The sequence below is a fragment of the Rhipicephalus sanguineus genome, chromosome 9 (genome assembly GCF_013339695.2).
Source record: "Rhipicephalus sanguineus isolate Rsan-2018 chromosome 9, BIME_Rsan_1.4, whole genome shotgun sequence".
In the NCBI taxonomy this organism is placed as follows: Eukaryota; Metazoa; Arthropoda; class Arachnida; order Ixodida; family Ixodidae; genus Rhipicephalus; species Rhipicephalus sanguineus.
In genome coordinates, this window is record NC_051184.2 from 21816434 (window position 1) to 21844076 (window position 27643).

The following is a 27643-nucleotide window of genomic DNA, read 5'->3' on the forward strand; positions in this document are numbered from 1 at the left end:
CTCCTCCTCTATGTTGAATCGCCGCATCTGGCTCATAGCGTCGCATTTGCAGCACAGCCCAAAAAACACTAGCATTTTCCACGCCGCCTAAGAAACACTAGGGTCTTCAGAATTACGTATCTATGTATTTCGTAGTAAAGGAACACACCACCTAATCCTTATGTATTGATGTTGCGCCTCAGATATGCGTAACGTTTGCTTTTTGATCGACAATGTTGTTCACAAGAATGAACGGCGGTACCAGTTCAAGATGGCTGGGCGTTCCGCAAGTGGTTAAACTTTGGCCGTGTGGCTGAATCGGGTGACAGACAGACAGGCCAAAATTTCTGCGCTTAAGTTCCCCAAGAAAGACTATCGTCTTTAAAACGACATTCCGGTTGATACGATCTGGTTGTTGGGTGCCGTGATTTGCCGTGAGGAGATGTGGGAAGTGCAGCCAAGCGGTTAAAGAGTCGGGCCTTCATCCACTGCGTCGGAAACACGAGTCACATCGAAAGTTGCCAACGCTCATCTTGTTTGAATCTTCCCACTGGTTTCAACTTACCGACGTGACCCTTGCTTCTGATGCAGTGTACCATCGACGTATCGTGTGTGTACATTTAATATCGCCCTGCACACGAGAAACCTTGCGTTTTCAGTCGCACGGCGTTACGCAAAATGTCATCACGTTTTATTTTCACTTATTCTATCGTGATACAAATCATCGCAGCTCTCACGCCATGACAACAGAATCAACGGTCAGAACAGAGCGATTTGTTCGAATTAACCGGTATTAGGGTTCATCCAAGTCTTCCCGAGTCGACTCTTCACTCTAGCGCCACCTCAAAGTCGTCTTCACTGAGATCCCATCACAAATAGCCAGCTGAGAACAGACCCGAGATCACGTGGTATGAAATATATACGCATATATATATACGCATATATATATATATATATATATATATATATACACACCAACCAGATATCGCCGCCGAGTCGGAGCTGCGAAAGGAGAATAGCCTCCCGGGGAATTGAGACGACGCATGCACAGCTTTCTCCTCGGCTTAGCTGTATAGCCTGGCTGATATCTTTTCAGTAAAAGAAGGTAGAAAGAAAAATAAAGGAATAGAAGGAGCGTTTTGCGCTCGAATATGCGCGTAATTTGAATATCCGCTCCAGCGAGGGTGAACGCGCGATAAAGATGCAGCCGCTCATCGACGAACGAGCCTGAAGGGTTTCGCACCGGAAGTTGAAAGGAGGGTCGAAAAACACACACACACACAAAACGAAACTATGAAGTAACGAAAGAGGCGATATGAGAAGGCATTGGTAGTAAGGATAGAAAGTATGCACGCTCGCCGCATTATTGATCTGCCATCGAAAATGTAAATTATAGGGAACGGCCGTTATATTTAGCATATACAAATTATCAGCGAAAGAAAGTTTGTTGTAGGTAGTTTCTTTCGGATATACGCTCATGACCCACAGGGCGTTATAGAGGGGGGCGGTCGTATATGCAGTCAGAACAACAAGATACAGTGATTATTATTGATATTCATAATCCAGACAAGAAATTAAATTACAAGGAAGAAAACAACAAATTAGGGCACGTTCCGTTTACAGTGTTGCGTTGGTATCAAGCATATCTGCGTTATGGTTAAGGTACGTTAGCGTTTGCTCGCGCGGGTAGTTAGTTATCCTTTGCAAGCGCCTTCGCATCAGCTTTCCCTGTATAACAAGTTGCCTTCACGTACCCCTTCATAGACAGGTCGGCGCCTACCTTTTGTTGAACGAATGCGCAGACGAGTGGTGCCTACCTTCTCTTCCGCCCTCTACGCGACGACACCTCATTGCTGGAGTTCCGTGTTCTCCCTACCAACGTTTCTCAACTAGTCGTTCCAAATGCCCGTAATCCTTTGTGATTGTGGCTGAAATTAGCCGACGCGTCATTTCGTTGAAGAATGGTTGATCAATCGATCGATCAATCAATCAATCAATCAATTAATCAGTCAGTCATGTCAGAACTGACCTACTTGCTAAGAAAAAAAAAGTGTACGTGTTACTTTTTTTTAGAGTCCTGACTGTGACTCTCTTTACAGAGAAACGTTAACTCTTTTGGGTCCCACGACTCTTCAAACAGAGTATAATATTCCACAAAGAGAGTTCAAGAGCCTCTGTAAAGAGAACCGTATACACGGCAAGTCGGGACTCAAAAAAAAAAAAAAACAATACTTTACCTCTTTTAGAGTATAGAGTGCGCCGAGGTATCCTTAAAGATATAATACAGAGGCGGAAGCAAAATCCATGTCGATTTCTGATCTCTTGCTCATCGAATCTGTCACTTCGCTTGTCGGAGTTTTCGCGACTTCGTAACTTGACACCGCAAGCAAAAAAGAAAGAAAAGAACTGTGACAGAGAGAGGGACGTCCGTTGGGTCGAACGCTTCACGTTCGTCGTTTGCAAGCGAGAAGGATCGAGGGTGACGTTCGCCGGAGGGCGAGACCTATAGGAAGGAGATGGGGAGGTCTCGACACGACGACACCACCCGTCGGACGAGACGATAAAAACCACCGCGTCGTGCTTTCTCTCTCCCTCTCTTTTCGCGGGATTTACTACATGCCGCCCCCGCCGCGGAAAAAAAAAAAACCAACAACCTGAAACTGACAGGCACTCCGAGGAGCTTTTGGGTTCCCTCAAAAGTACGCCTTCCCCCGACCTCCAACGACTATTTCGAGATAGCGCCGAAGCGCGCGAAAAAGCTTCGAGAGGACCGCCGCTAGCGGCCCCGTTTATTTGAACGGCCCGGCTGGCCGACTTGCCTGCTTCGAACGTCGTGGAGCAACGACTCGAAAGTTGCTGCATGCCCAAGCCCGCAAAAACAGGGGCAGGGGGGCTGCAAAAGGGGCATTTGCCCCCCCCCCCCCCCAAGTCACAACAGCGCTCCTCCTCCCCCCCCCCTTCCCCACCGTGATGCAACACGGGTTTGCACCCCTCAAAGACAAAATCCTGCTGACGCCCACGTTCGAACGTTTGTGTATTCCGCAACCTTCAGTTCAGAGCACAGGGAGTGCTGAGAAGGAACACTCGAGAAAAAGGTTCCTTCTGGAGTCGAGAGTGTGAGAGTTGTAGACACGGAGGAGTAATGTCTACCTCTTTGCTAGAATGTATATTTTTGTATACTTATTTTTCGAGACAGTAGGGCGAGTTGAAAAGCTTGTGGTAATGCGTGTTGAATCGGCCTTGAACCAAATACAAAGACAGAATTCATTTGAGTTCTTAGTGGGCAGCAATCTCGTCCGATAGATGGCGTTCGTGATTTCAGCCCTCACCAGTAAATATACGGCTGGCAGTGTAAGGGATATGGCAACAAAGTGCGTTAAACGAAAAGTCAGAGAGGCGGAGAGGATTTACTGGATGACAGATATGAACAAAAAAAAAAAAGAAAACACGGCTCTGTGTAAGTACCGAAAGGACAAGAAGGAAGTAAGGAGGGAGGCATTTTATGATAATTCAAGGGAAGCGCTTTACTGTTTCAAATGAGGTCGGATTGCCTTAGAATGCGTAGTTATAAAGCGAGATTCAGTAAAGAAGAACAATGCACATGCTGTGGGGAAGATAAGGAAACGGCGGAGGATGTCCTGATTGTATGTGGTGATATCCACCCAGGTGTGTGTTGGGGCACGAGCCTACATGAAGCCTCGGGTTTTAGGGGCAACAATGGAAAGCTGAACACGCCTGCGATGGAAATAAGAGAGACGGTTAGAGTATTGGTGGTAGAAAACTAGAGAGAAAGGACAGGGCTGTGAATTTGTTTTTTTTTCTCTATAGTAAAACTGATTTAATCGTAGTAGACAAGGCATTACGCCAACTTAAAAGAAAAAAAACATTTTTTTTTCAAGCCTGGTGGCACACATGTCACCGCCCCGTTACAAGGGGGACGCTCATAGGATCCTTCTATCCATGTTGAACTATTATTATGGGTGTGTGAACTAACTGCGGTGGGGAACGATATCGTTTATCGTGTACTTCCAGAGCCAGGATCGATAGCGACTTGCCGCTTTACCGATGACGTCACACGTCGAGTTTCTGCACATGTCACGTGACCTCAAGCTGTTGAAGTGTAAATGCTTGACTGCTTGAAATAAGGATCACGTGTTTCCCAGCGCTGTCACTCGGCCTCTTCTATAGTTACGTACAGTGGCGCTCAATATGACTTGCAACACGGGAGCGTGTAGCCTGACGAGTTTAAAGATTTCGCATTCCTTCCACTAGCCATTATTTCTGCAACTAAACGCTGTCCTCTCACTGGGGATGTTCCCAAGTGAGAAAAAAATATTAAGTTAGAGAAATGAAGCAAGTTGAAGCCGTGCGCAATCTTTAAACACGTGAGGCCACGCGCTCCCGTGTTGCAAGTCATATTGAGCGCGACTGTACATAGTCAACGTGATCGTTAATTATACTTGTTTTCTTAACTAATACAGGGACGCGTGGCACTGACGCTGTCACTCGCGTCGTTGAAGTTGACACGTGGGCCTCGCGCGAGAGAAGCTCGGGTTAGGATCAAAGGTCACGTGACCGAGGCCGTCCAGTCAGTCGCGACCATCTATTGTCTGTGTGAAGCCAGGCGATTCCGAGAAATACGCCGTGTGGGAACGTTGTACCAGTACAATGCTACTCGCTAGCGACGTCAAGGTTACTATGTGGCGGGAGGTTTTTTTTTTTTTTTTTTTTCTCGAGGAAGGACTCCTCGCATCCTGTCCCAATAAAGAGTGCGTGCGTATGTGTGTGTGTATCCCACGTAAAGGGCTAGGCATAGCCAGGAAATGACTTTAAATATAATAACTGTTGGGGTTCTACGTCCCAAAACCACGTTATGATTATGAGGGACGCCGTAGTGGAGGGCTGCGCGGACACTTCAGGCACCTGGGGTTCTTTAACGTGCACCTAAATCTAAGTACGCGGGCCTCCAGCACTTTCGCCACCGTCTACAATGCGGCCGCCGTGGCCGCGGGATTCGATCCCGCGACTTTCGGGTCAGCCATAACCACTAGACCACAACGGCGGGTAAACGAGACTTTCTAGTCTTCTGCCTATATAGCTAGCACTTTATCGGATACCTGATTAAGAATGTGGCGCTTGCTCGGAATTTTACGGTAAGCGCAGCCGAGAGCTAAAGGTTAGGTAAAAATCAATATGGCGCCTAAAAAAAGAAAAGAGCTGTGGCCATGTTCCATTATATGCGAGAGAAATGCGTATTACCTTTATTTACCTCTAATTACCTCCAGTTACCTGAGTAGCCATCATTGGATGAGAGTTGAGAAGCATACGGCAGGGCTGGTGTTATTCCAGTAAATACGGTATATCGACTTAGCACAGCACGCTTGAAAGAAACTCGTACACTTATGCGCATTTTTCTAGTCCTCTAATGCTGGCGTATTAAAATCTCTCCGCTGTCCTGCGCATGTCGGCTGAAATCGGATGGTACAAACCTAAGTGCACGTGTTTAGCCATTGCGACGAGTTGAATCAAGGAAAACCAACAGACAATGAATCCAAGGAAAGTATAGGGGTCGTTCTTTGTAATATTTATGACATGAATGCGAAGAAATCGAAGCGGACCAGACGACAACTTGCCAACTTGCTAGAGCATCGGACGCGTTATTCGAAGGTTGCAGGTTCGTTCCCTGCCGATTCATGTCATAATTACTACAAATAACGCACCCTAGCTATGCCATCCCTATAGCTTCCTTATCTGTTGGTTGCCGTTAAGGCTGTTTCTAAGAAAGAAAAACGAGCCCTTAAAATTCGCCTTTCGTTCAGTTGAATCAAGGCTTACTTTGCGGAGTGTGCTAAAAAGATAGTGGGAGGGGGGGGGGGGGGGGGGTTAGAAGCGCACAGGCGAAACGTTCGCGATCCAGCTCGGCGCTCCGCGCATGCGCCCCAGAGTCCCCGCATTGTTCGAGATCCACCATGCAAGGCCATAGCGCGCCCAGCGTCATAAAAACACGCCGACCACGATTATGTGGGTCAGTGGCGCCGGACCGTCGCCATTTTTTTTTTTTTTTTTTTTACAACAACGCGAAGAACGGCGACCGGGACTCGGGGGGCATTAGCCTGCCGCGACCTTTTCTGAACCAAAACACGTTACTTATACTGTAGGCTCAATTGTGCTTAACTTTGATAAAAAAAGACAGACAAAATTGTCTACCGCTTTGGCACTGCGAGAGACTGCTAATAATGACAGAGAACCCCAACGGCGCGTGCGTTGTGGTTTCTTTCTTTCTCTTTATTTCCTGACTCTCTTTATAGTGAAGGCGGTTATGTGTGACGAGGTATTTCACGGATCGCGTAGCGAAAATCTAAAGCGCCAAAAAAAAAATAAGGAGAATTGTGTTGACCATCATTAGGAAAGTACAGTAGCAATGGGAGAGGGGGGGGGGGGGGGCATTCGCAGCAGCCTCGTTAATCTGCAAGGGCGGCGATATGCTAATTGGGGGCGCACGCAATTATGCGGCTGCCGTTCTCGCGTTTATGCCGGCAATAAAGTCATCACGAGCCCTGGGTTTCCTCTTTTAGCTTATCCTTTCGACGGGGAAGACAGACTACGAATTTCCGAGGCGTCGTTTGGCAAGTTGTCCTGAAACCAATTATCTCGTTTGCTTCACAATGATAGACACAAACAAGTGAATCGAATAGACAATTAGGCCAGGGAAAAGCATAAGGGGCATTAATTACTGTCTTTAACTGTAGTGCGATAATTGCGACGTAAATTGGAATTAATCGATGCGGACCAAAAATCACCCTTTCCGTCGGTGGTGGGAGATCCCTGGCTTCATTTGGTGGTGTGTACCTTGTCAAACGACAACATGAAAATACGTAGGCAGCCTTCCCCCAAGAAAGAATGAACTAATATAAACGAGCCTCTAGCATGTAACATATAAACAAGCCCCTCGAAAAAAAAAAAAAAAATTCCCTTTGGTTACTTCACAGTGGCTCGAAAGTTCTGCTTCACTGTCCAGCACGCTATGTGTCAGGTGTAGCGGCATCGTGAGCCATTTTTCGGTATGACGTGCTTATGGCCGTGTTCTCATTATATTGCACATTTCTTCTTTTCATCGCATAAACGTAGGCTATATGCCAGTGGCCTTGCACGAACAGAGATAACGACAAGCGCGGGCGTTGAGCTGCAGTCGACAGTAAGTTTTGAAGTTCCTTTCGCGAATGCCTGGCCAAGCGCGCCATCCGCGACTTGGCACAATCGTGCAAATCATCCATGTAACGTCGGCGAATGCCACGTCTCTAAGAGCTCCTTATTCGTTTAGAGGAAATATAATTCACAAGGGTTCTTAAAAGAGCTACTTTGGTTCAAGATCATGTTGGCAGAATAGCGCAAAAAACGGAACAGTTAACACACAAGACAGAGCGCCCTGTCCTGTATGTTCACTGAGCCGGGCTTTTCTTTTTCGTTTTGCACTGCTCTGCCAAAACGTTTAGAAGGAATTTCACACGCACTGGCACAATACCCGCGTCCGAAGAATAAGTAAGGAGATAATGAATGACACCTCAGTTTCACTTGCTGTACGACAGCTTGAGACCTGTAGTTCTTACGGTGACGTCAGCGTGATGTATTCAAATGTCTAGGGTACAAGAACGTTCTTCACGCACTGCTGGAGCTACGAAGATGCCAGCATACGACACATACGTGTAACTCAAGACAGCGAGCGTTTAGTAATATGCAGCGGTCTTGTGCAGGCAGGTCTTCAAGTCGGTGATGGGCATTTTTTTAACAGGTCCTGCAGCTTTCAGTGCACAGTTTTAGGGACATCTAGTATAACCTACTTTGAGCGTAGATCCGTCGGGAGACTGCCGCCTCACGTGACATGCGAAAGATTAAACTCAGGTTGCAAGCACTGGTAGGAGCGTAGTCTACAACACCGCGACTTGGTTATGACAGTAAACTTTGGGGTTTCGAACGAGGATATCGCTCATTTGTATAGTCTATGCGTTGAACTGCTTGGCATGTGCTTGGGTATGACGGTAGAGATAAGTGTACCGTGATAACTGGTCTAAAGTGAAAGGTTCAAAAGAAATGGGACGTAAAGATCAAGGTAGACGGAACTCGCGGAGGGTGCGGCTTATCAATCAAGTGACGGGTGCACGAAGTACAAAAAGGTTCTGCGCCGTATTATCTGTGCGAGAGTCCATTTGGATGCCGCGTTATCTCGGGGACGCATTGGGCGGTTACTGGAATTTCGAAGCAGTAGGCCTAAATATTTCGCAACGTGGGCTTTGCCCATTTGCGCAATTACTGGACAATGGCGTTTGAATTAACGACGAACAGCAGGTCATTTCGCGGTTTTGGCGACTGCCTCGTGCTGATGCGTTCTGGCGCGTTGCCACGACACATTCTCACGCTGAGATCTGCTAGCTACGCCAATGCAGCGATCGACACCTCGTTTTAATGCAACTCGTGTTCACGGTTTTGCAGCAGCGAAGATTCGGCCTTTCCGTGGAACAAACACATCGCGCGAAAACAATTCAGTTTTGTGGTCATTTCATGTTGGGCGTGGACACGAAACTGAAATCTTTCCGCTGATTCGTATCGCGACTCAAATATCCCGACAAATCTCATGCCGCTGAGGCACCAGGGACGACAAGGAGAAACTGTTCTTCCGATTGGAAATTCCCGCTATTCGCGCCCTTTTTCTTTATATGGAACACCAGAAAACGTGCGTGAGCGAACTCGCGAATGCGGCGACCGTAAAGCTCTTGTTTGGGTTAGTTGGTGCATTCTTGAGCACATACAGCAGGGCTGCGCTAAAAAAAAAGAAAAAAAAGAAAGGCAAGTACACACAGTCGACGCCCCCTCTCGCTCTTTTTATATTCGGCGCCGAACTGTCATTCATCGTAGCACGCGCCGCTTATCCTCTTAGAACCACTAATCCGCCGGAAGAATGCCTTTGAAGTCTAGTGTCCCAAACCGGCACACAGGCGTCACGACTCCCGTCTACGTGCTTTTCTTTTACGTCCGAACCGGCGTAGCGGTGCTACCAAAGAACAGAAAAAACCTGCAAACGGGCGGGAGGACGCGACAGTAGACAGCACGACAGGGCGAGTGAAAAGCAGGCAAACAGCGGCTTACCTTCGGCTCGTGGTGGTCTGCGCTAGCGAGCGCCGACAGGCAGGCAAAGGTGATCAGCATCACGGCCGCCAGGTATAGCGCGATCCGGGCCATGTTTTCACGGAACAACCGTCGTTACTTAAAGACAAAACAGCTTCCGAAAGTGGGAGGAAAGACTCGAAAATCCGCCGAGCCGATGGTTTGGTTTGTCGTCGATCGTCGTTGTTGGGTACCGGCAGCAACACACACGCGTGCTCTGTCTACTCTAGTGCACGCTCGGGCTTTTTTTCCCGACGGGCAAAGAGAACGAAAACTCGTTTCTCGTCGCAGCACGAGAGGAGAGGTCTCGGAGTTTTGTAGGTGGTGGTTGTTAAAGACCGAGGAGCGGCAGACAGCACGCAATGCGAGATGCGGGCGACTGGCGGAAGGCCTCTCCTCTCGCGGAGCAAAAGTTGTCCCGCGAGCGTGATTGGTCAAGAAAGACGAATGGGAGAGGAGGATGGATCATAGAAGGGGAGAGCGAAGTGGAGAGGATATATCGGACCGAGAGCCTAAACTGAATCACCGCGCAGTGCGACGGTGGCGCCGCACCGCTTCCGTACGAGACTCCTCGGTTCGGTCGCCGCAGCCTCAGAGACCGTCAACGCAGCCTTGAACGTCCTTGAATCGCAACTATCTCGGAGGCCATAATAAAATCAGCCGCACTTGACCCGCGCAGTGCAGCGGTGGCGCCGCATCGCTGCCGTACGAGACAACGCTGTCTCGATAGTGTTAGCGCGCCATATTCGAATGTATCAAACGCTGTTACGGATGTTCACTAGCACGCGATCAGTTCAGGAGGGGATTCGTGTATTGTACTGTATCCAGGGGCCCACCGATAGAGGATAGACTGTCTTCACGACCACAAGAGAGCTGACCTCTGCAGTTTTCTTTACATACGCGAAATGATATATCGCTGAAAGCGCTAAACAGCATTTCCCAGCTCAACAGACATTTCTAATTACTCAACTGCATCAATCCGTGCTCGAGTTCTTGGCCAAGCAGCTGCGCTTCAATTTTATCATGGTTCATTTCAGATTATGTATCACCATAATAACGCACGTTTTGTTCTGCAGCCTTATCAAGTTCAAAAGACTCGTGGTTTTAAAATACCTTTCAGTAAATGCGTACGTATGTCTGTAACAAGCTTCTTTATAATGGTTATATTGTTTCTTGCGTGGCTTTTAACTTTGTCCATTTTTTATTTTTTTTCTTCTATTTATGCAGGTTGCTTTTGGTGACCTGAATCCTTTCCCAATGAGAGTGATCAATGCCAAGAGAGTACAGCACATGCAAGCTGTCAAGGTAAGTTGTCAGTGGTGCAAAAAGTGAACTATGAAGAGTCTACCTCATGTAATATATGTCGCGTGTCGATACATCCGGTAAACTGATATGCAGAGGACAATATAATGAAATATGGCTAAAATGACATGACATACGCACTTGAAAAAGAAAAAAAATTCTGTAGTTGACACGCATGAGTGTCAGCAGGATTTTGCCTTGGCGGGTGCAAACCAGCGTTGCATTGCGGCTGCGGGGGGGGGGGGGGGGGGGGGGGGGGGGCGCATGCAACTTGGGTCTCGATTGCGCCACAAATATTTTATCAAACTGCAAATCTTCGCTGCCAGCATTAACAGCAAAGCATAAAGAAAAATAATAATGATCTTATTGATAAAATTAATGCCTCCTAAGTTAAACAAGGATGTTCACAAAATTCATGCATTCAATGCTGAATAGAATCCACCGTGTTGTGTCGCCACCGGATACACCGTCCGGTGAAACAAAGGAGGTCACTTTCGCGCCGGAGCGCTCGCTGCGTAGGTCAGACCAGGCCGAGAACGGTGAGGGGACTGCTCTTTATAATGACAGAGAGCCTATAAACATTAGTTACAGGAAATGCCCGTCGTGTGGCGCCCTGTGCCACACCTTGAGAAACCGAAACTGGACAAAAGCATGAAATGTGCGACTCCACACACCGTGGTGCTGGCCTTTTACGTGATGGCGCATGCTGTAAAGATTTTATTCAATAACGTGAACAAACATGCGTTTTCCAAAACTGCTCTCCTGGGGCCATTCTATTCGGTTTCGCACTTCAGAATGCAGCGAGCTTAGCCACTAAGCAAGTGAACTACGCAGGAAAGCCAACCTCTCAACAGCAGGACGAGTACTACGAGGGTGTAATAGTTAACTAACAGTAAGACATCTGATGTAAAGAATTTAGGTCCAATGGCCGGGGTTCGCTGTGTACGGCAGAATCAATTGCACTGTCCACACGGCTTCACCTCACCAACTCGACCGTTAGCTGGACAAGTACATGCACCATTTTCTGAGCCGTCAGTATGCTCGTATTTCACATAATGATTTTCTTCGTGAGGCACTCTTATATTCTTGAAAGCGTAATAATGTGTAGTTCATTGTAACAAAAAGCGTGGAATACTTGCTTCCAAAAGGTTAGCAAGCAATACATATCCTAAAAATTAGGGCCCAACGCAGATGCAGTTTCACTCGCTTTCAAAACTCCAAAGATTTACCAACCCCTAAGAAAGACATTGTACAGCTGAATATGAAGTGTTTATAGATGTTGCCACTGTTGTTCGTAAAAAGAAAGAAAGACAAAATTACATGCACACCTTACCTTTCTTGCCTTTGCGTTTGACCATTTGTTTGTGGAAGTACTCTTGCTGACACATTATTTTAGTACTGACTTGTGTTGAGGTATATTCTGTGACCTGTCAATAACTTCTGTATGTGTATAAAACTATGAGATCATGAGAAGTAACAGCCAAGTGATAACGACAAGGCACTTTATTGATTTGAAATGAAAGCAGGAAAGAAAAAAGAAACTTAAGCGCTTTATCCTCTCTTCTCTAATGACACATAGTTGAACTAGTTGGCAACGATACATTGTGGAAAAAAGAGGCAGGCAGGGATGAATGCCAGAGAAGGGAAACGAATAACACATATGCTAACTATCGACTGAAGTTATGTGCTGCCTTGCTGGGAAAGAAAGAGCAGGTGAACAACAAAAGACGAGCTTACATGAACCTTGTAAAGCATACGACTAAGTTTTGCAGGACGTCGTACAAGTGTACGATACGAGGTTCCTTTTACCCGCAGTCACTTCTTCACGGGGCATACAAGCCTTTGTATAAATTGGAGATTAATTGAGCATATAAGGTCGTTCACCGGAGAATCGCCGTCTGATCCTTCTGCACTATCACAATTGTACATGCGTACCAAAATTTGATAAATGCACTGTTTTATACAAACATAATAAAGAAATGTGTGTTGCAGTTGAGGCTTAGCATATGATTATCAGCGTAGGTATGTGTGTAAGCAAGCCTATGATTACTCTGTGTAGAGGTGAAATATCATGCTTTTAGCAGTTATCATTCATGTAGACTCATACGTCCCGGATTGACGGATGGTGTTGCCATTCCTGAGGATGTGCAGATGAGTCTTGCCTCTTCCTTTCTGGGGCAGTGCGATGTTTCAGACTCAGTCTGTTGATAGCTTGCGTTGGTGTAGTCCATTTTTCCTTTCACAACTCTGAACTCTAAAGCTTAACTATGCTCTCCATCACAGGAACAGCTACGGAAATTGGATGAAATACGCAACTCATTGCCAGCAAGAAAGATGCAGGAGTGTGGCAGTCCAGAGTCGTCCGACGATCCTTCAAAGTAGACCAACCGGTGTGGACCGTCCCGCCGCTGGCTTCGCGTCACGAAAATCCCGAGTGCCATCGCTTGTCATCTGCAGGAGTCAACTACAGTGCAATGCCTTACGTGACCCAAGACTGAGACCAAGACGTCAATTGCTGCCGTCGATTGATTGTGATAACAAACGCCATTTTTCTTACAGCCACCCATCCGCTGTGTTATACAACTGCACACTAGGTGCTGTTGTCTAACGGTAGGCCTATTTGAAAACAGTGAGGTGGTTTTTTCACAATGTGCCTCATTGCCTTCTACACAGAAGCTGCACAGTGTTGTGAAAGCTGCGGTGTTAGCTGATCAGACACAGAGCTGTGTTACTGAACTTTTCTAATGGAAGAGAGGATGAATTCTTTTTTAAATTCAGGATTCAGTCGGTAGTGAGCATTTGCGATTAAACAATTTGGTATATTTATGTACACAGAAACAAGGACATAATGGGCAAGAAAGCTGATGAATATTCCTTTAATGTATTTCTTTTATCGGTATGCAAATTAGTGTTATATACTCGGGTACTTTGAACATTAAATTTAATACTGCTAATTTGATCAAGAAAATGAGTAAAAGAGAAAAAATGTATGTTCCCAAAGCTGAGCTAGGTGATGAGGGTGTAAATTGTTACAAATACAATACATAAACAGCAAAATAATTTATTACATCAACCTTCTATGTGACACTCTTCTATTTAGCCTTCAGTTGCTTTGTTTGGGCTTTAGTAATCGTCTTGCCCCTAATACTCACCAAACAATATATGAAGTCAGATTTTCCAACATAGTACGATTAAGAAGCATTGACTGCTTGATTTGTATTCGGAATGCGGAATTTTCCAATGCTCCTCTTTGCGATAAGGGACCATACCGAAAGTGCGAAGACTTCCGATTGGCTGACACCTCGGCTACAGCTATTGCCCAGGCATGTAGGTGTGAACCAGTCACAATGCTTTCGTTGTTTTAATCAGTCTCGTGAGCTTGGCCCCTGATTGGCTGAAAACGGCTAGCTTACACAATTCTGTGCAATTTTGCACATTGTCAAAGTACTATGTGCAGCGTGTCTTTTTGCATGCAATATGTATCTTACTCAAGATTACGTGGTGTGTGCATTTGTACAAGTGTGCTCAACACTTACCAGGGCACTGTTTAAGTGATACCTTTGAACACGCGTTGGGCGACAGGCCATGCCAGTAACTGTATCGTTTTTTTTTTTTTTTTTTCAAATGCATATTGCATACTTTACATTTTTGTACATTCAATACAAGGCTACAACTTAACTACTACTGTGTATAGTGAGCCTAGACACATGACAATGCTTGTATACAATCTGAATGCGGTCAAAGCTAATCCTGACCTCTGAAAACGGTGCCGTCTTAGATTCCTGATAACGTACGTACTGGCATATCATAATGATGCTGGAAGCAGAAATATGTTTCAATTCAGGGTGGCGAGTAGAGAGTCGATGCACAAGTGGAATGTTCATAGAAGCGATATATTCTAAGCAAGAACTATATATGTATTGCAAGCAAGCACAGCTTTTTTTTTTATAAGCGTCATCAGTATTTTAACACGGCACATGATTTAGCGAATGCAAGCCACTGCACGCTTTTTCTTTTTCCTTGAACAAAGCTTTAATATATTTTGCAGTTCACTCTGATGGTGAAACGATGTCTTAAGACTTCTTGTAATGAACTTGTGAGCTATAGCCACCGAGCCTTGGCCTGTGATATATCGACGTATTATTCCAGAAATGTCAATCTTAACTTTTTCTTCTTCTTTGATGTGGAGATGAACAGGACAAATTTATCATTTGTAATGCTGCCTTCAAGCACTGAACTCAAAAGTGCACGCATTTTATGCTCAGTGACAACTAATGCACTTATAAAAGTGCCTTGGGCAAGGACAAAATGTTTTACGCAGGGCAGTTGTTTGCTTTTGTGTCATACTTATCTTTCTTAATTCTCTTAGTTGCGTACAGTTTGTTAGTTGCGTATAGCATTCCATATAAGAATTGTGACTTTTCATGCGAAAGATGGCTCCGACGTATTGTACCTACTCTCCTGCAAGGCTTTATTATATATACTTAGCCCACATATAGCATGAACCCATTTAAACTGCGAAGTTTACAATCTGCTATAAGTACTATAACTGCTTTAAAACCATGCAATACTTACATAATTTTTAAAAGTGCTGTGTAATATTTTTGTAACATAATAGACTATACTTGGGACTTATATTTTGCACGCATTTTTGTGCTCACAGAATGTCTGCGAGGCTCGTTGAAATGTATAACATTTCAAGAATAATAAACATGGATTTATATAACTGACAACTGATCAAGTGGGTCTGTGACAAGATATTGTGGCAGGATTTGGAAACAATACGTCACATCTGTGATTGCCGAGTCGGTCATTTCCGTGGATAGGCTCGGTAATTGCACTCACTATGAATTGTAATAATGGAAACTTGAATTTCCTTAATAAGCAAATTTTGTTTCACGTAGTGAGCAACTTAACACCAAAAGTGTTTTCACAGCAAAAGAAAAAATGCTCTCATGGTCTTTTTGACAAGATGGGCACCACTTTAGGGGCACAATCTTGTACATCTTCTATAATAAAACGTTTGTCCTCGCCACATGCGATTGGTTGAGGCTTGTGTAAACGCCACAAACCGGGGACGTACTCACACACCTCGACTCATTGCATACAGTGAGGACAGACACCCTATTATGGAACGTGTACTAGATTGCACCCAAGTTTTCTCATATACCACCCAGGTTATTCAAGAGACATGCCTTGTTACAAGACAAAAGAAACTTCAGTGTACTGTGTCCATATCTAGACGTGCTTTTAATTAATGGCAGTCTTTTGTTTCCTTCATATTGTCAAAAATGTGGTCCACATTTAGTCCATTATCTTGCCTATGAATCTGGTGCATCAAAGAACATAGCATGGCGAACGCATAAATCTCAAAATACAGGTGCTAAAAAATGTGATAATCACGAGCAGGTGCCATTAGGAAGTCAATCTAAAAATGACAACCAGCATCAGTAAGTAAACGATGGAAGCAAGTAACAGGGTTCGTATGACAAACATTGAACACAATAAACACATAGCGTGAAGTTGGAGCACTGTATTTGATATCAAGTGTCGCATCACGAAATGTCCACAAAAATTGGGTGTCAGTACTGCCAGTCAAAACCTATTCAGAGCCATCTTTCATCTCGATAGACTCTTGACCAGAACTTTCAACGTAAGGATCTTCTATCCTCCTGAAGACAGCCAGGAACTTTTCTCCGGAGTTCCTTGTCACTTTCTTGCCTTCTTCAGTGCTTTCATAAAGCTTCTCGACGACAACATCCGTTTTCTGCAAAAATTTTGTGAAAGGTAAGTGCAACATGGTTCTTCTGCACACCATAGGCAATATAAAAGATGTTTTAGAATTCGCGTCATATAGAAAGCAAATAAATACAAATTGTGTAATTGGAACTGTAGCTGAAAAGGCTGCGAAACAAGTAAACAGTTTGAGAGATAACTTCTTTGGGTATTTGTAATGCGATGCTATCCAACAATGACCAGGCTACATAACATGTGCTAACAGAGTGGAGCACAAGTGTTTATGAAACACGATTTACAGAAAGGCTGAATTTTTACAAGCCATTGAGAGATAGCCATGAATTCAACGCCTGTGGTAGTTTTATAATCATATTGTGGTTTCGGGACGTTAAACGCCAACAGTTACTATTGTTATAAGGATAAGCTGTGCCTTCTGCAATCATCTACTAGTGTACGGAAGATCGTGGAGGCTATGGTCATCTTTGTGCGCTTGATCACTGCATCATCAGGTGCCACCAAAAAAACTATATCCGCTCACGTTTTCTCCTCCGGCAGCCCGGTACACCATGAGCGCTAAGAAGTTAGTGGACAAATGAAAACTCTCGGAAAACAGCCACCAGGAAGTGTAAACATGGGAATTGTTGTGGCAATACAGTCGAACCCACTTATAACGATACCGGTTTTAGCAGTATATCGGTTATATCAATAAGAAGCTGCTGCACCATCAACTTTCGTGTATATTCTATGGTGAAATAACCAGCTTACAACAATGCACTGCAGAAGAATTGCTGTCTGGGCAAGTTGGAATTGGTTATGCATCTTTAAAGGGGCATCTTTTGTCCTTGTTTTTGCGCCGCCCCTTTCGAAGGTTACAATGCCCCCATGCCACATTATCAGTTATAACAATAAATTCTGGCTGCTAGGTGTCTGTGCCGAACGGTAATGAAACGCGAGATCCTTAAAGACCTCATTTTGCAGTTTCACCAATAACTGCAAAGTACAGGCTGCAGGTACTGCAAAGTACAGGCTGACCCAATCTTAGGGTGAACACGGCACAGCGTGGCTGCGCTCTGCAGAGTGCCAGTGCATCCGGTGTGGCGGCGCATTGAACCGAAGCAGCGCATGTGCACAGGGACGTGCCGCTCTTGTTGTATTTCACAGCAAAGCAAAAGCAGCGCGCTCCAGCGCTGTAGCGGATGACATGAAGCAACCTGTGCGCCTGCGCCGAGTCGTGTTCACCCCCAGAGTGGGCCAGCCTGTGCATAGACAAGGTTTCACAATGAGAACAATGGTCAGCAACCTCAAAGAAGCTACAAAGGTCACGAACAGTCACTGATAGAAGATCAATTATGGAACAGAATTGATATCTCAACATTCATAACTTTCCTTTCTGAAAGAGACTCCTCAGGAGCACAAGGTTGTTTTTTTTGTTGGAACTGGCAACTGATAGAATTTGTTAGAGACAAAAACAAAAGATCAGTGCTTACCAAATCTTCCTCAGGCACTCGTTCAAAGAGTGGGTGCTCTGCTAAGTGAGAAACCATCCAGTCGTGAAGCTCCTTGACATCTGTTATTGTGTACAGGAGGCCCTAAGAAGAAGTAGACAAGTAAAGGTTAAGCAGCTTTTGAATAAATTTTCCCCACTTTCACTAATGCACTGTAATCATAAGCGTGCACACAGGAGGTGAAACAATGACTATTTTTTAGCAGCGGAGCTACTTGGGGGGCTAGCCATGTCTGCGGAAGGTCTCTGGTCATCATGCAGAGCAATGTGACCCCACATGTTCCCCACTGCATCACGTGGCCTTGCGGTGTGGCAAGAGTAAGGCTCGCCAGGAAGGGGAAAGGGCTACACCTTGCTAAGAGTGCCGAGACAGAGGCTTGCTCAGAGGGGGAGAAGATGAGGAGTGTCGTCGTATGCTCGCTCGGATGGGGAGATGGTGTACATGCAACGATGCCTCACCATGCTTCCTTGGCAACGCGGGCATGTCACGCACAGCAGCAGCGCTGACAACGCTGTTTGCATTCCAGGGCAGCCGTGATTGTGATAAGCGTTTTGGGCGAGTGGCTGGGTGGAATGGGCCACGGCCGCACTGGAACACTGCCGTAGTATTCCAGCGCGGCCGTGAATGAGCATATCGTCGCGCGGTGTCCACACAGCTTAACCTTAGGAACAAAGCAATGCCTAGTGTAAACTGCCGAAACTGAGGAGCAAGATGTAATGCCTGACGAAAGGAGTGGCAGCAGATGCAGCAGTACAATAAAGCACTACTACTACCACACAGGTTAACGTAAAGTACTAAATAACGAAACACTGATACAACACAGAAATACTTCGAATTGCAAATCAGAGAAATGCAATAGCCTGATGGAAAGGGGCATCAGCTTTGATGTGCCCATGGCTTTCATGGAGTGAAGCTGGTTCAATTTCTTAAAATCTTCAAATACTAAGAGGTTGAGTCATCGTGACAATGAATCACTCTACTAGTAACTGAAAGATGAATGAAAATAACATTTCAAAAGAATACTTTATGAGCCTACACTAATTTGGTGTTTCTTTTCAGCTAACTCTTTAAGCTTGTCTTCTCAATGTACACCCGTGAGCAAAAGTATACGGGCCACGGAAGCGTGAGTTGAAATCGCTGTCTACGTCGTCTAGTCGCGAGCCGTCTGCTGTTGAGAGCATTGCTTTGACGGAATGGTTGTCAAGAGCATTACTCTGACAGAATTTGTCAGAGAAATGATCTCGACAGCAGACGGCTCGCCACTAGACGGCACAGGCAGCAAAGGTATATGGACGGCAATGGTCCGTTTACTTTTGCTCATAGATGTACAGTCATAAGAAGCAAAGAATGCGCAGTCAATGTACACACTTGAACCCTGAGCACATAGGCGTATTCGGCGAGCAGCTGCCTGCTGATGATCCTCCACTTGTGTTTCTGCTTCTTGAAGTGAGGGTCGGGAAACAGGAAGAACATCTTTGTAAGCTAGAAGAGAAAAAGAACATGGGTTGCTATTGCGTCTTTATACAGGGCGATCTGACATCTCATTTAATACAGCACAATTCGTTTTGAGCCTACAGTAGCAAAAGTGAAGCAAGGGCTCCGTTCCCAGTTGCTGTATGAAAATCAAAAGAATGAAACCGCAGCATTAGGATAACAATAAAATGTTACTGACATAGTGTCACTACATTAACTGCTGCTGGCAATAACTAAAGCTAAAAGATCACATCAAAAATAAAGTAAGAGAGATTACAGCACCAAAATATGGGTTATAAAATAAAACATGATGAACAAGTGCTGATGGCTGCGGTGTCGATGCTCGTGCACAGTGCCTTATTTTTGTCACCCTCTGTAGTTACTGCTGTAGTTACGCTGTTGGTCCATGTATAAGCATGGATTACAAAAACACCCAGCATACTGTTATTTTAAAATAATGGAATTCAATATGTCACATAGCGGCACATGGGCGTAGCGAGATGCCACTTAAAGGGGCCCTGCAACACTTTTTCAGCATGGTAAAAAAATGCTGCCGATCAGTAGTCGAGGCTCGTGAGAACACGCGAGCCAAACATTACAGTGGAGCATGCAGCCCGGTATTTACAATTAATTCTCAAAGTCGGCTAGAAATCGTTCCCTCTTCTTTCTACAAACAATGCCATGTACGAAATAACCGCGCCATATATCCACATGTCACGCAAATGGCCGATTTGAGCATCGTGAGCTGCGTTACTGCGGCCACGTGTCCATGCACATGCTCGCGATCATACTGAAAGTAAGCCGCACGTTTGAAGGAAAAAAAAAATGCTTAAGGTCATGACGCGGTCGTGACGTAACTTCTTTCCCCCCCGTGCCATCCCTCCCTGCTTAGCTTCCAGTGTGGCTTAGCTTCCAGTGGGCTTGTTGAGAGAAGAGAGAAAGGAATTACAGCGTGTGACAAATCTCTATAACTCTGCTCGTACTAGACGGATTCTCAGAATTTTTGCGGCGGTCGATTCGTGAGGCAATAAACTCCCTTAATGAAGCCATTCCATGGTTACTTGAAAAAGTGTTGCAGGGTCCCTTGAAATGAAATAGATTAGAACGTTTTGCACTGCTGCCCCCTCCAGCATACAACTCCAGTGAACCCTCGTCTTCGTGCTCAACAACAGAATGCCTGCGAAGAACTCGCCAGCCGAAACAACACGGCTTAAATCCAGTCCCAGGACAGCTAAGTGAGGTTGGCAAGCTCAAAACATTTATCTACACTGTCGCATGAAGCAGCCCAAGCATTGTGAAGGAGAAAAGATAAATTTAAAGAAAGGTGTGGAGAGCAACATAGTAGGAAGATGTACACGTGCATCTCGCAAACATCGAGCAGGACTCAGCACCTGATAAGTGGTCCATGATTTGACATAAGTTTGAGCTTTATGTTAGGGCATAGTTGCACTTTTTGAAACAGCAGATGCATAGAACGACCGAAAGTTGAGCTAGCGGCTCAGGATTTGTCACGAAAGAAGGTAAGGCATACAAGCACGGACACATGAACGAGAACCTAACAACACAAATGCTATCAACTGAGAAGTCGCAATGTGGCACAATTAAGCAGACTGACCAGATCTACGGTTGGTGCTGGCATTCCTGAGCATGTGCAGATAACTTTTGTGTCAACCTTCTCTGCTGCCAAAAACAAGAAGAGGAGGATGACCTTATTTTTAAGTCTGACAGCCTCATGCTGCCAATTTCTCACAGGGTGGGTGCCCTCCCAAGCGACTATGTACTTTGTTCTGCCAAGCACAAGGTCGGAAACGTGCTTGTACCTATTTTATCGGTAGGTACCCGGCAGCAGCAATCCTCTGCCTCCCACAGCGGCACTGGATGCTAGACTATTTCATCAAGGCTGTGGTGGGTTAAGCTGCACCCGAGGGCTTTTACAGAACCTTATGGGGCCACCTTTCGAGATGAGCACCCATGAACAATCAAGCGCGAGGTTGGTGTACTGCTCTGCAGCAGTGGTTCTCAAATGGGGTCGCGTGGAGCCTAGGGGTTTCATGGAGCTGTCCTAGAGGTTCTGCGACGCCATCGCCCAGAAAAAAAAAGATGTTTTTGAAGGAGAGTTTTGACCTATTCCCAGTTCCAGGTCCTGCTCCAGGGACTGCAGCAACATTATGAACAAGATCATCTCGGCTGCCGCAAAGCCTCAATTAAAAACTAAGCCTGCTACAGCCCCCCCCCCACCCCTTTTCGTCACATCAAGGGGTCTGCCATCACTTTGACCAGTCCACAAGGGTTCCCAAATACATCGACGGCCGAGAACCACTGCTCTAAACCATAGGAAAGACCGGTGCGTTCCCAGTCGGCATTGGTATTCGAACCCTTCAAGGGATAGTCGGCACTTGTGTTGTCTCCTCTGCTCTGTCCATGTTTGCACGTCTTACTTTCTGCCACGATGAACATGTGTGTCATAACAAAAGAGACGGAGGGTCCTACCTGTCCTTTCCTAAAGAAGTTTGGAAGGTGTTTCATGGCGTTGGTTCGGATGCAGGCTACGTTTCTGTACTGTCCCGGGTGCTGGGCCCTCAACGCCTTGATCCTGTCCTGCACGTAGTCGGACACCTTCACTCTTATCTCCATGCCAACCATGTGCGTGTCGGGAAACATCGGTGACAGGGCAACTGAAAGAGGCGTGAAAAAGTTGTTAGTTATGAAGAACGTACACACGGTGGTGACAAGATAGTGTGCCAATGAACTATTTCTCGCCACTGCTCGCTGAAATAATTTACAAAAAGGTGCTGCACCTATTTGCCGACGCTCCAGAAAAGCATCGCTCTCAAGAATAAATTATTCGTTTTCCATTAGAAAGGATACATATTAACTTACGAGCTTTTACGTGCCAAAGCCACGATATGATTATGAGGCAAGTCATGGTGAGGAACACCCGATTAATTTTGACCACCCATTGTTCTTTCAGGGGGCACTATAGAGAAAAACGGTTTTTATCGTATTAGAAGATTACTCTATCCCGATACCAAAAACACCACTGTTACCTTTACATAATTGATTCTGCACACTTTTGCAAACGGGATTCCTCTGCTTGCCACTGCTGTGCTGTACCTATCAGATGATGTGTAAGCAGCCAACCTTCTTGAATGATTAAGACAGGACTATGCTTTTATATATATATAACACCCACACACACATATATGTGTGTGTGTGTGTGTGTGTTTTACATCTCTTTCTCACTCTCTCTTAATTCTTTTCCTCCAGCATCCTCTTGACCTTTCCTCAGTGCATGATCGCAAACTGTATATTTATCTCCCAGTTAACCCCCCACTATCCACATATCATTTACGTCTCTCAGAAGTTATTAAAAGAAATGAAACTCCTCAATGAAGCTGTCAAACAGATAACAGATGTATACAACAGCATCGATGCCAATTTCCTCTAGTGATGGAATTTTCAACAACAGCCATCGGGTACACCTGTCAGATTTTTTAGTAAATGCATTAGGATGTCAACCAGCACGTTGGTTGGCACCTTGTCATGGAGGGCACCTGGAAAAGTAGCGATGTTAGGCGTGAGCACATGGAGTGCCCCAACACAGGGCTAGCATAAATGATTCATTCGTTTTGAAAAGGCTATATTATCAAAAGTATTACATGTACACACATGAATGACACATGAAAGACACATGAAACGAAACACAAACTCACCAAGTTTATATACATCCACTACAAATTTTCAACATGTGCCCCTTTGGTGACCCGACACACATCCAGATGATAATCAAGCTCACTCTGTACATTTCGTAGCATAGTCCTGTCAATTGTCTGCACTACAGCACTGATGCATTCTTTGAGCTCGACTCAGGAGATTGTGGTAGTGGTGCTGCTACATGGAATACACAATACAAACTTGGTGAACTTGTTTCTTTTCATATATCTTTCACGTGTGCAAATGTAATACTTTTGAAAAAATATATAATACATATAATACAATGCTTGTGGCGTGTCCACATTGATGGAGCTAAGCGATTATGCAAGTGAGGGGAAGGAGTCACACTGGAAAACATAGTGTCAGCACAAAAAAAAAAAAAAAAAAAAACTAACCGAGAAGGCCCCCATAGCCACATCCAATGTCCGCAAACTCCACCGGCTTGTCTGCCTGAGGAAAGTATTCGCCCCAGTCCATGTCATCCGGGCATGGTGGACTGTGAGCACACAAAAGCAAACAGAAAATGAGAGAGGACATTATCTTGACGACTACTGTCTAACCCTTCGAGGCACTTTGTACAAATTTGTGTACACAACTTGATTTTGCGAGTTGTGTCGACTAATGGCGAAAGAGCAAGAAACATTGAGGTTCGGATGAATTGAACATCCCGCATGATAAATATGCCTTCATTTAGCTTCATTTGGTAGTGCACTGCTGCATATGATCGCATTGCTGAATCTTGCAGCAGTTGCTTTGACATATTGTTCAGTTTAAATTGGTGGTGAGCTTGTTTAGCTGTCCCAAATTTAACAGCCTTCTGTACAGGCTCTATGAGTACGTTAACCCACCGATAAAATCCCTACGGTCACTAACCTCACTCTTTCACAAGTAAACTGAAGCGACAATACGACTTCTTGCAAGCAAACTAACTAATTTCTTTAAGACAGAGTGCATAGGAATTCATGACCCAGACACCATTGGACGCTACACGCTGGGAATCCAAAGAATTCTTGCGCACAGTACATGGTCTTATTATCATAAGCTGCCAATATTTTAAAGAATGCATGCAACCATACTTGAAAGAAGTAGCTTAGGTGAGCGACACAGAATCGTCAAACTTCGCACATACTTCAGTGATACGGTATAAACCTTAGAAAGCTGTCAATTACGTTGTAACTTCCTATGATGCGGGCGGTGCTAACATTATTCTGAACATTCAACCAGACGAAAACATCCATATTCCTGCAGTCGTTCGCACAGCGCAGATTATGTACCGCTAGTACATTTTACAGCGAAAGCTGTTATGAGATCATTTCACCGGCCGTTTTTGGCGCCGTAGTTGTCCGCCGCCGCTGCCGCCACCGCCGGTGTCCATAACCAGTATCGCTCGAAATAAGAAAGAAAACGAAAGAAGAAAAAAATTCCAGGATGGAATGAGGTTCGAACCTGGGCCCTCTGCGTGGGATCCCGGTATTCAACCTCTGAGCCATGCCGGTGCTTGAAACTGCTTTGCAAAAAGGTCCTATACAGGCTTCATGTCGGGAAGGAACCACATTAGCATATGCAAAATAACCAGGCGTCACACAATGCGAATTGCGCACCGACTAGGTTGTTGAATGCTTCCAACCCATTACAAAGGGCTCTGCCATAATTCTTCATCGTCCTCAGGCACAGCATCAACAAGTGCGCATAATGCCTTACATGCGTTTAGCAGGTACCAACGCTCTCCGTAGAATGACGAAAAATGGCACAGTGCCTGCTGCCCTACTTCTCAAAAATTACAATGATTTATAGCGTAGTGGGTTCCTCGCAAGTGCACTTGTATTGGTTGCCAAGGAAGCCCATAAGCGCATGATCCACTTCCTCGGGGTCTCAGTAAAATTACAATGATTTATAGCGTAGTGGGTTCCTCGCAAGTGCACTTGTATTGGTTGCCAAGAAAGCCCATAAGCGCATGATTCATTTCCTCGGGGTCTCAGTAGAGTTCTTTGCCCCCCCCCCCCCCCCCCCCCCCCCCCGTCTTTCTCCCACGTCAACGTACGTTATACAGCATGACGGGAGAGGGAAGTGGCGACCGGGCGTCACCCAATGCAAATTACATAACTGGTGGGCCGTTTAAAGATTCCAACCCATTACAAAGGGCTGAGCCATAATTCTTCATCGTCATCAGTCGTCGCGTCAACAAAGTGCACATAATGCCTTACAGACGTGTAGCTGGTGACTCGCTTCTCCGCAGAATGACGAATAATGGCTTAGTAGGTGCTTCCCACCTTCACAAAAATTGTGATTTATGGCGTAGTTGGTACCTTTCTAGTGTACTTGTACTGTAGCCCCAAGAGAGCTTAACGGGCTCTAGAAACGCCGCTCTTCCAGCTTTCGCTGTGACTGCGCTGCGGTTTCAGCGCAGGCCTGGCGTTTCTTTAATATATGAATCAATCGAATGTATGTCACAGCAAGCGACACATGCTCAAGCGCTTCGCACAGCACGTGGAGCGAAATGTAAACATTGCCTCACGCGGGCGCTAAACAATAAAACTGACAAGTATACTCACTAAACGAAACAGTGGTCGGCTATCGGGTTTGAATGGGCTCTCTGTCGGTAGTACCGCTTCTGAGGCAGCTTAGTTTCAGCCATGCTCATAAACGAAAAGTTACCGAAACACAACTCACGCAGGCGAAATGTCGCGACATAGACGGTAAGGTAATGGATAAAATTATTTTCACGGCACCACTGGTTCTTGTTTCGACCGCAAGGTTCTCGTGGTGGTTTCGACATGTGTTTCGTTATCTTCACGTATGTTGCAGTAGAAACAACCTAGTGTGACTTCACCCGCGACATGACTTTTGTACGCATCTTTTGCACCGCGTTAGGGATTTTATTAGAATTTGGAGCCACAATTGGATCCATGCGTGGCCACAGCCGCGCCAACATTGACATCACGTTTTCCTCGGTGTTTCGCGGTTTCGCTTTGTCGGTTTTGTTTCTGGTATCTCGGGTATCTCGGTGTGCCTCTGCAATATCAGTGCTATGTCTGCATACGGGCAAGAAGCACGAATCAGTCGGGTATTCACGTAGGTAACCATTGCGGCGTGCTGAATCGGTTTATCCGAAAAGCAAGGCGCAGTCTGGTTCGGAGTTGGTTGCATGCGGAGATAGGACGATGTCGTTGACTCTAGCTGAACGCTCCCGCTTGGTAGCAGTTTACTTAGAAACTCGAAGTATAAAAACGGTCAAGGCCGTGTCTAGGCAAGAGTTCCACAAAAGGTGCGTGTCAAGAGCCACGATTAAGAGGTGGGCGAAGCAGTACCAAGAACTCGGGCACCTCAATGCCAAGAAGCGTGCTCGAAGGGTCAGTGGTCTCCCAACACCCCATCAGGAGCTTGCGTACTCCGTAGCCGGTGCTTTCGAAGCAAACCCAAGCCTTTCGCTTAACAAGGCCAGTAAGCTTTTCGGCGTTAATAGGTCCTTCATACGCAGGGCTCTTAGGAGGGCCGGTATGTATCCGTGTAAAAGTGTGGTTGAGAACGAGAATTGCAAGGCGAAGAAGGCAGCTTCTGTCGCTTCCGATGGGGCTGCGAAGGAGGACGCAGAGGATGAAGATGAAATATTAGAGGAAAGCGAAACGGATGAAGTGTCCAGTGACGCAAATGACTCGTCCCCATGTGCCTGCGTGATGTGTTACGTAAAGAAGGGCGATCAGCAGCCACTCGCGATCACCAAGTCGGAAGATGCGAAGTGCCAAGCCTCCAATGGAAAGGAATCGCCCGAGGGCAAAGTACGATGAACGTCACTTACCCTTTCCGCCAGACTACAAGTGCGCCGTGAATCAACCAAGTCTGCGACAGCGATCATTCGTCGGTTTGCAGCACGCTTATGATGGAGCAAGAGGAGATGCACGTACTGACATTTCGTTTGCGCATCGTTTTGTGCACAATTGTTCGTACCTGATCATTTCAAACAGACTTTGTGAGCCTCTTATCTTGCAAATGATGTCTACGTTGTTGCAGATGTAGCGTACATAAGATTGTAAAGCTAGGGAGCAGCAAGGGGGCAAACCTGCAATCAGCTAATCATTTGAAAGCCAATGTGCCATAAAACAGAGCTAGTCAGAAAGAGTACCAGTTTATGAGCATGCATCCATGCCATATTAGAGCAGCTCATTGAACTGCTATGAGTCTACATGGTGATGTTGATCAGTTTTATTGCCGCATCTACTTCTCTTGGTAGTGTTCAGTTTGTGAAAGCGTGATCCTCTTGCTCTGCCGTTATCTGCAACTTTGTGAGGTGCTGTTCATAGCTTTACATGTTGAAGGCAAGAAGTTTATCATAAGTTAAGCTATCTGTGAACGCATCATATTTCTTTCCAGTTTTTTCATTGTGGAAGGACCCGGTCTTGACAAAGGGTCTGTGTGCGCAATACTGTCTGCAACATATTCAAGTCTGAGTTGTTTAGTACTGATTGTGTTAAGTTGGAATTCAATCACAAAGCTTTTGATGTGAAAGGGCTGTTTATGACTGCATGAGTGAAGGCAGAGATATGGCGTGAATAGGCGTCAAACCACCAATATACATTGCTTTCTGTCTCTTGAAAGAGCTCGCCTACAATATTTGTAAGTTTTCAATAAAACTGAAAGGCATTGTGCGGCGACATGTGGCATTTAAATCGTGCAGTGGTCATTACAAAATTTGACACTGCATTTGATTGTCCACCACAACTTTCTTCTGCAGCCACACTGCTGACACGTTCTTGTGTGCACTGATCTAAAAGGCAACG

General features: G+C 45.5%; 3 protein-coding genes across 3 annotated transcripts in view; 1 reads left to right on the forward strand and 2 right to left on the reverse strand.

Moving 5' to 3' along the window:
• Positions 1-9498, reverse strand: part of LOC119404741 (histidine-rich glycoprotein) — a 129712-nt gene extending 120214 nt beyond the window's left edge. The window contains exon 1 of the mRNA XM_037671409.2: positions 9121-9498. Coding sequence (XP_037527337.1) covers positions 9121-9213 — 93 coding nt within the window. The 5' untranslated portion in view covers positions 9214-9498. The remainder of the gene's footprint in view (positions 1-9120) is intronic.
• Positions 1-15168, forward strand: part of LOC119404742 (TBC1 domain family member 2B) — a 177964-nt gene extending 162796 nt beyond the window's left edge. The window contains exons 18-19 of the mRNA XM_037671410.2: positions 10366-10443; positions 12724-15168. Of these exons, the coding sequence (XP_037527338.1) occupies positions 10366-10443; positions 12724-12822 (177 nt within the window). The 3' untranslated portion in view covers positions 12823-15168. The remainder of the gene's footprint in view (positions 1-10365; positions 10444-12723) is intronic.
• A 790-nt stretch (positions 15169-15958) lies between these two features.
• Positions 15959-25586, reverse strand: LOC119404740 (tRNA (guanine-N(7)-)-methyltransferase). The gene is made up of 6 exons (XM_037671408.2): positions 25421-25586; positions 23264-23364; positions 21645-21829; positions 19050-19163; positions 17664-17765; positions 15959-16207 (listed from the first exon to the last, which is right to left on the reverse strand). Exons 1-6 carry the CDS (start codon positions 25507-25509, stop codon positions 16043-16045), a joined length of 756 nt encoding a protein of 251 aa, XP_037527336.1. The 5' UTR covers positions 25510-25586; the 3' UTR covers positions 15959-16042.
• Between the last annotated feature and the right edge of the window lie 2057 nt (positions 25587-27643).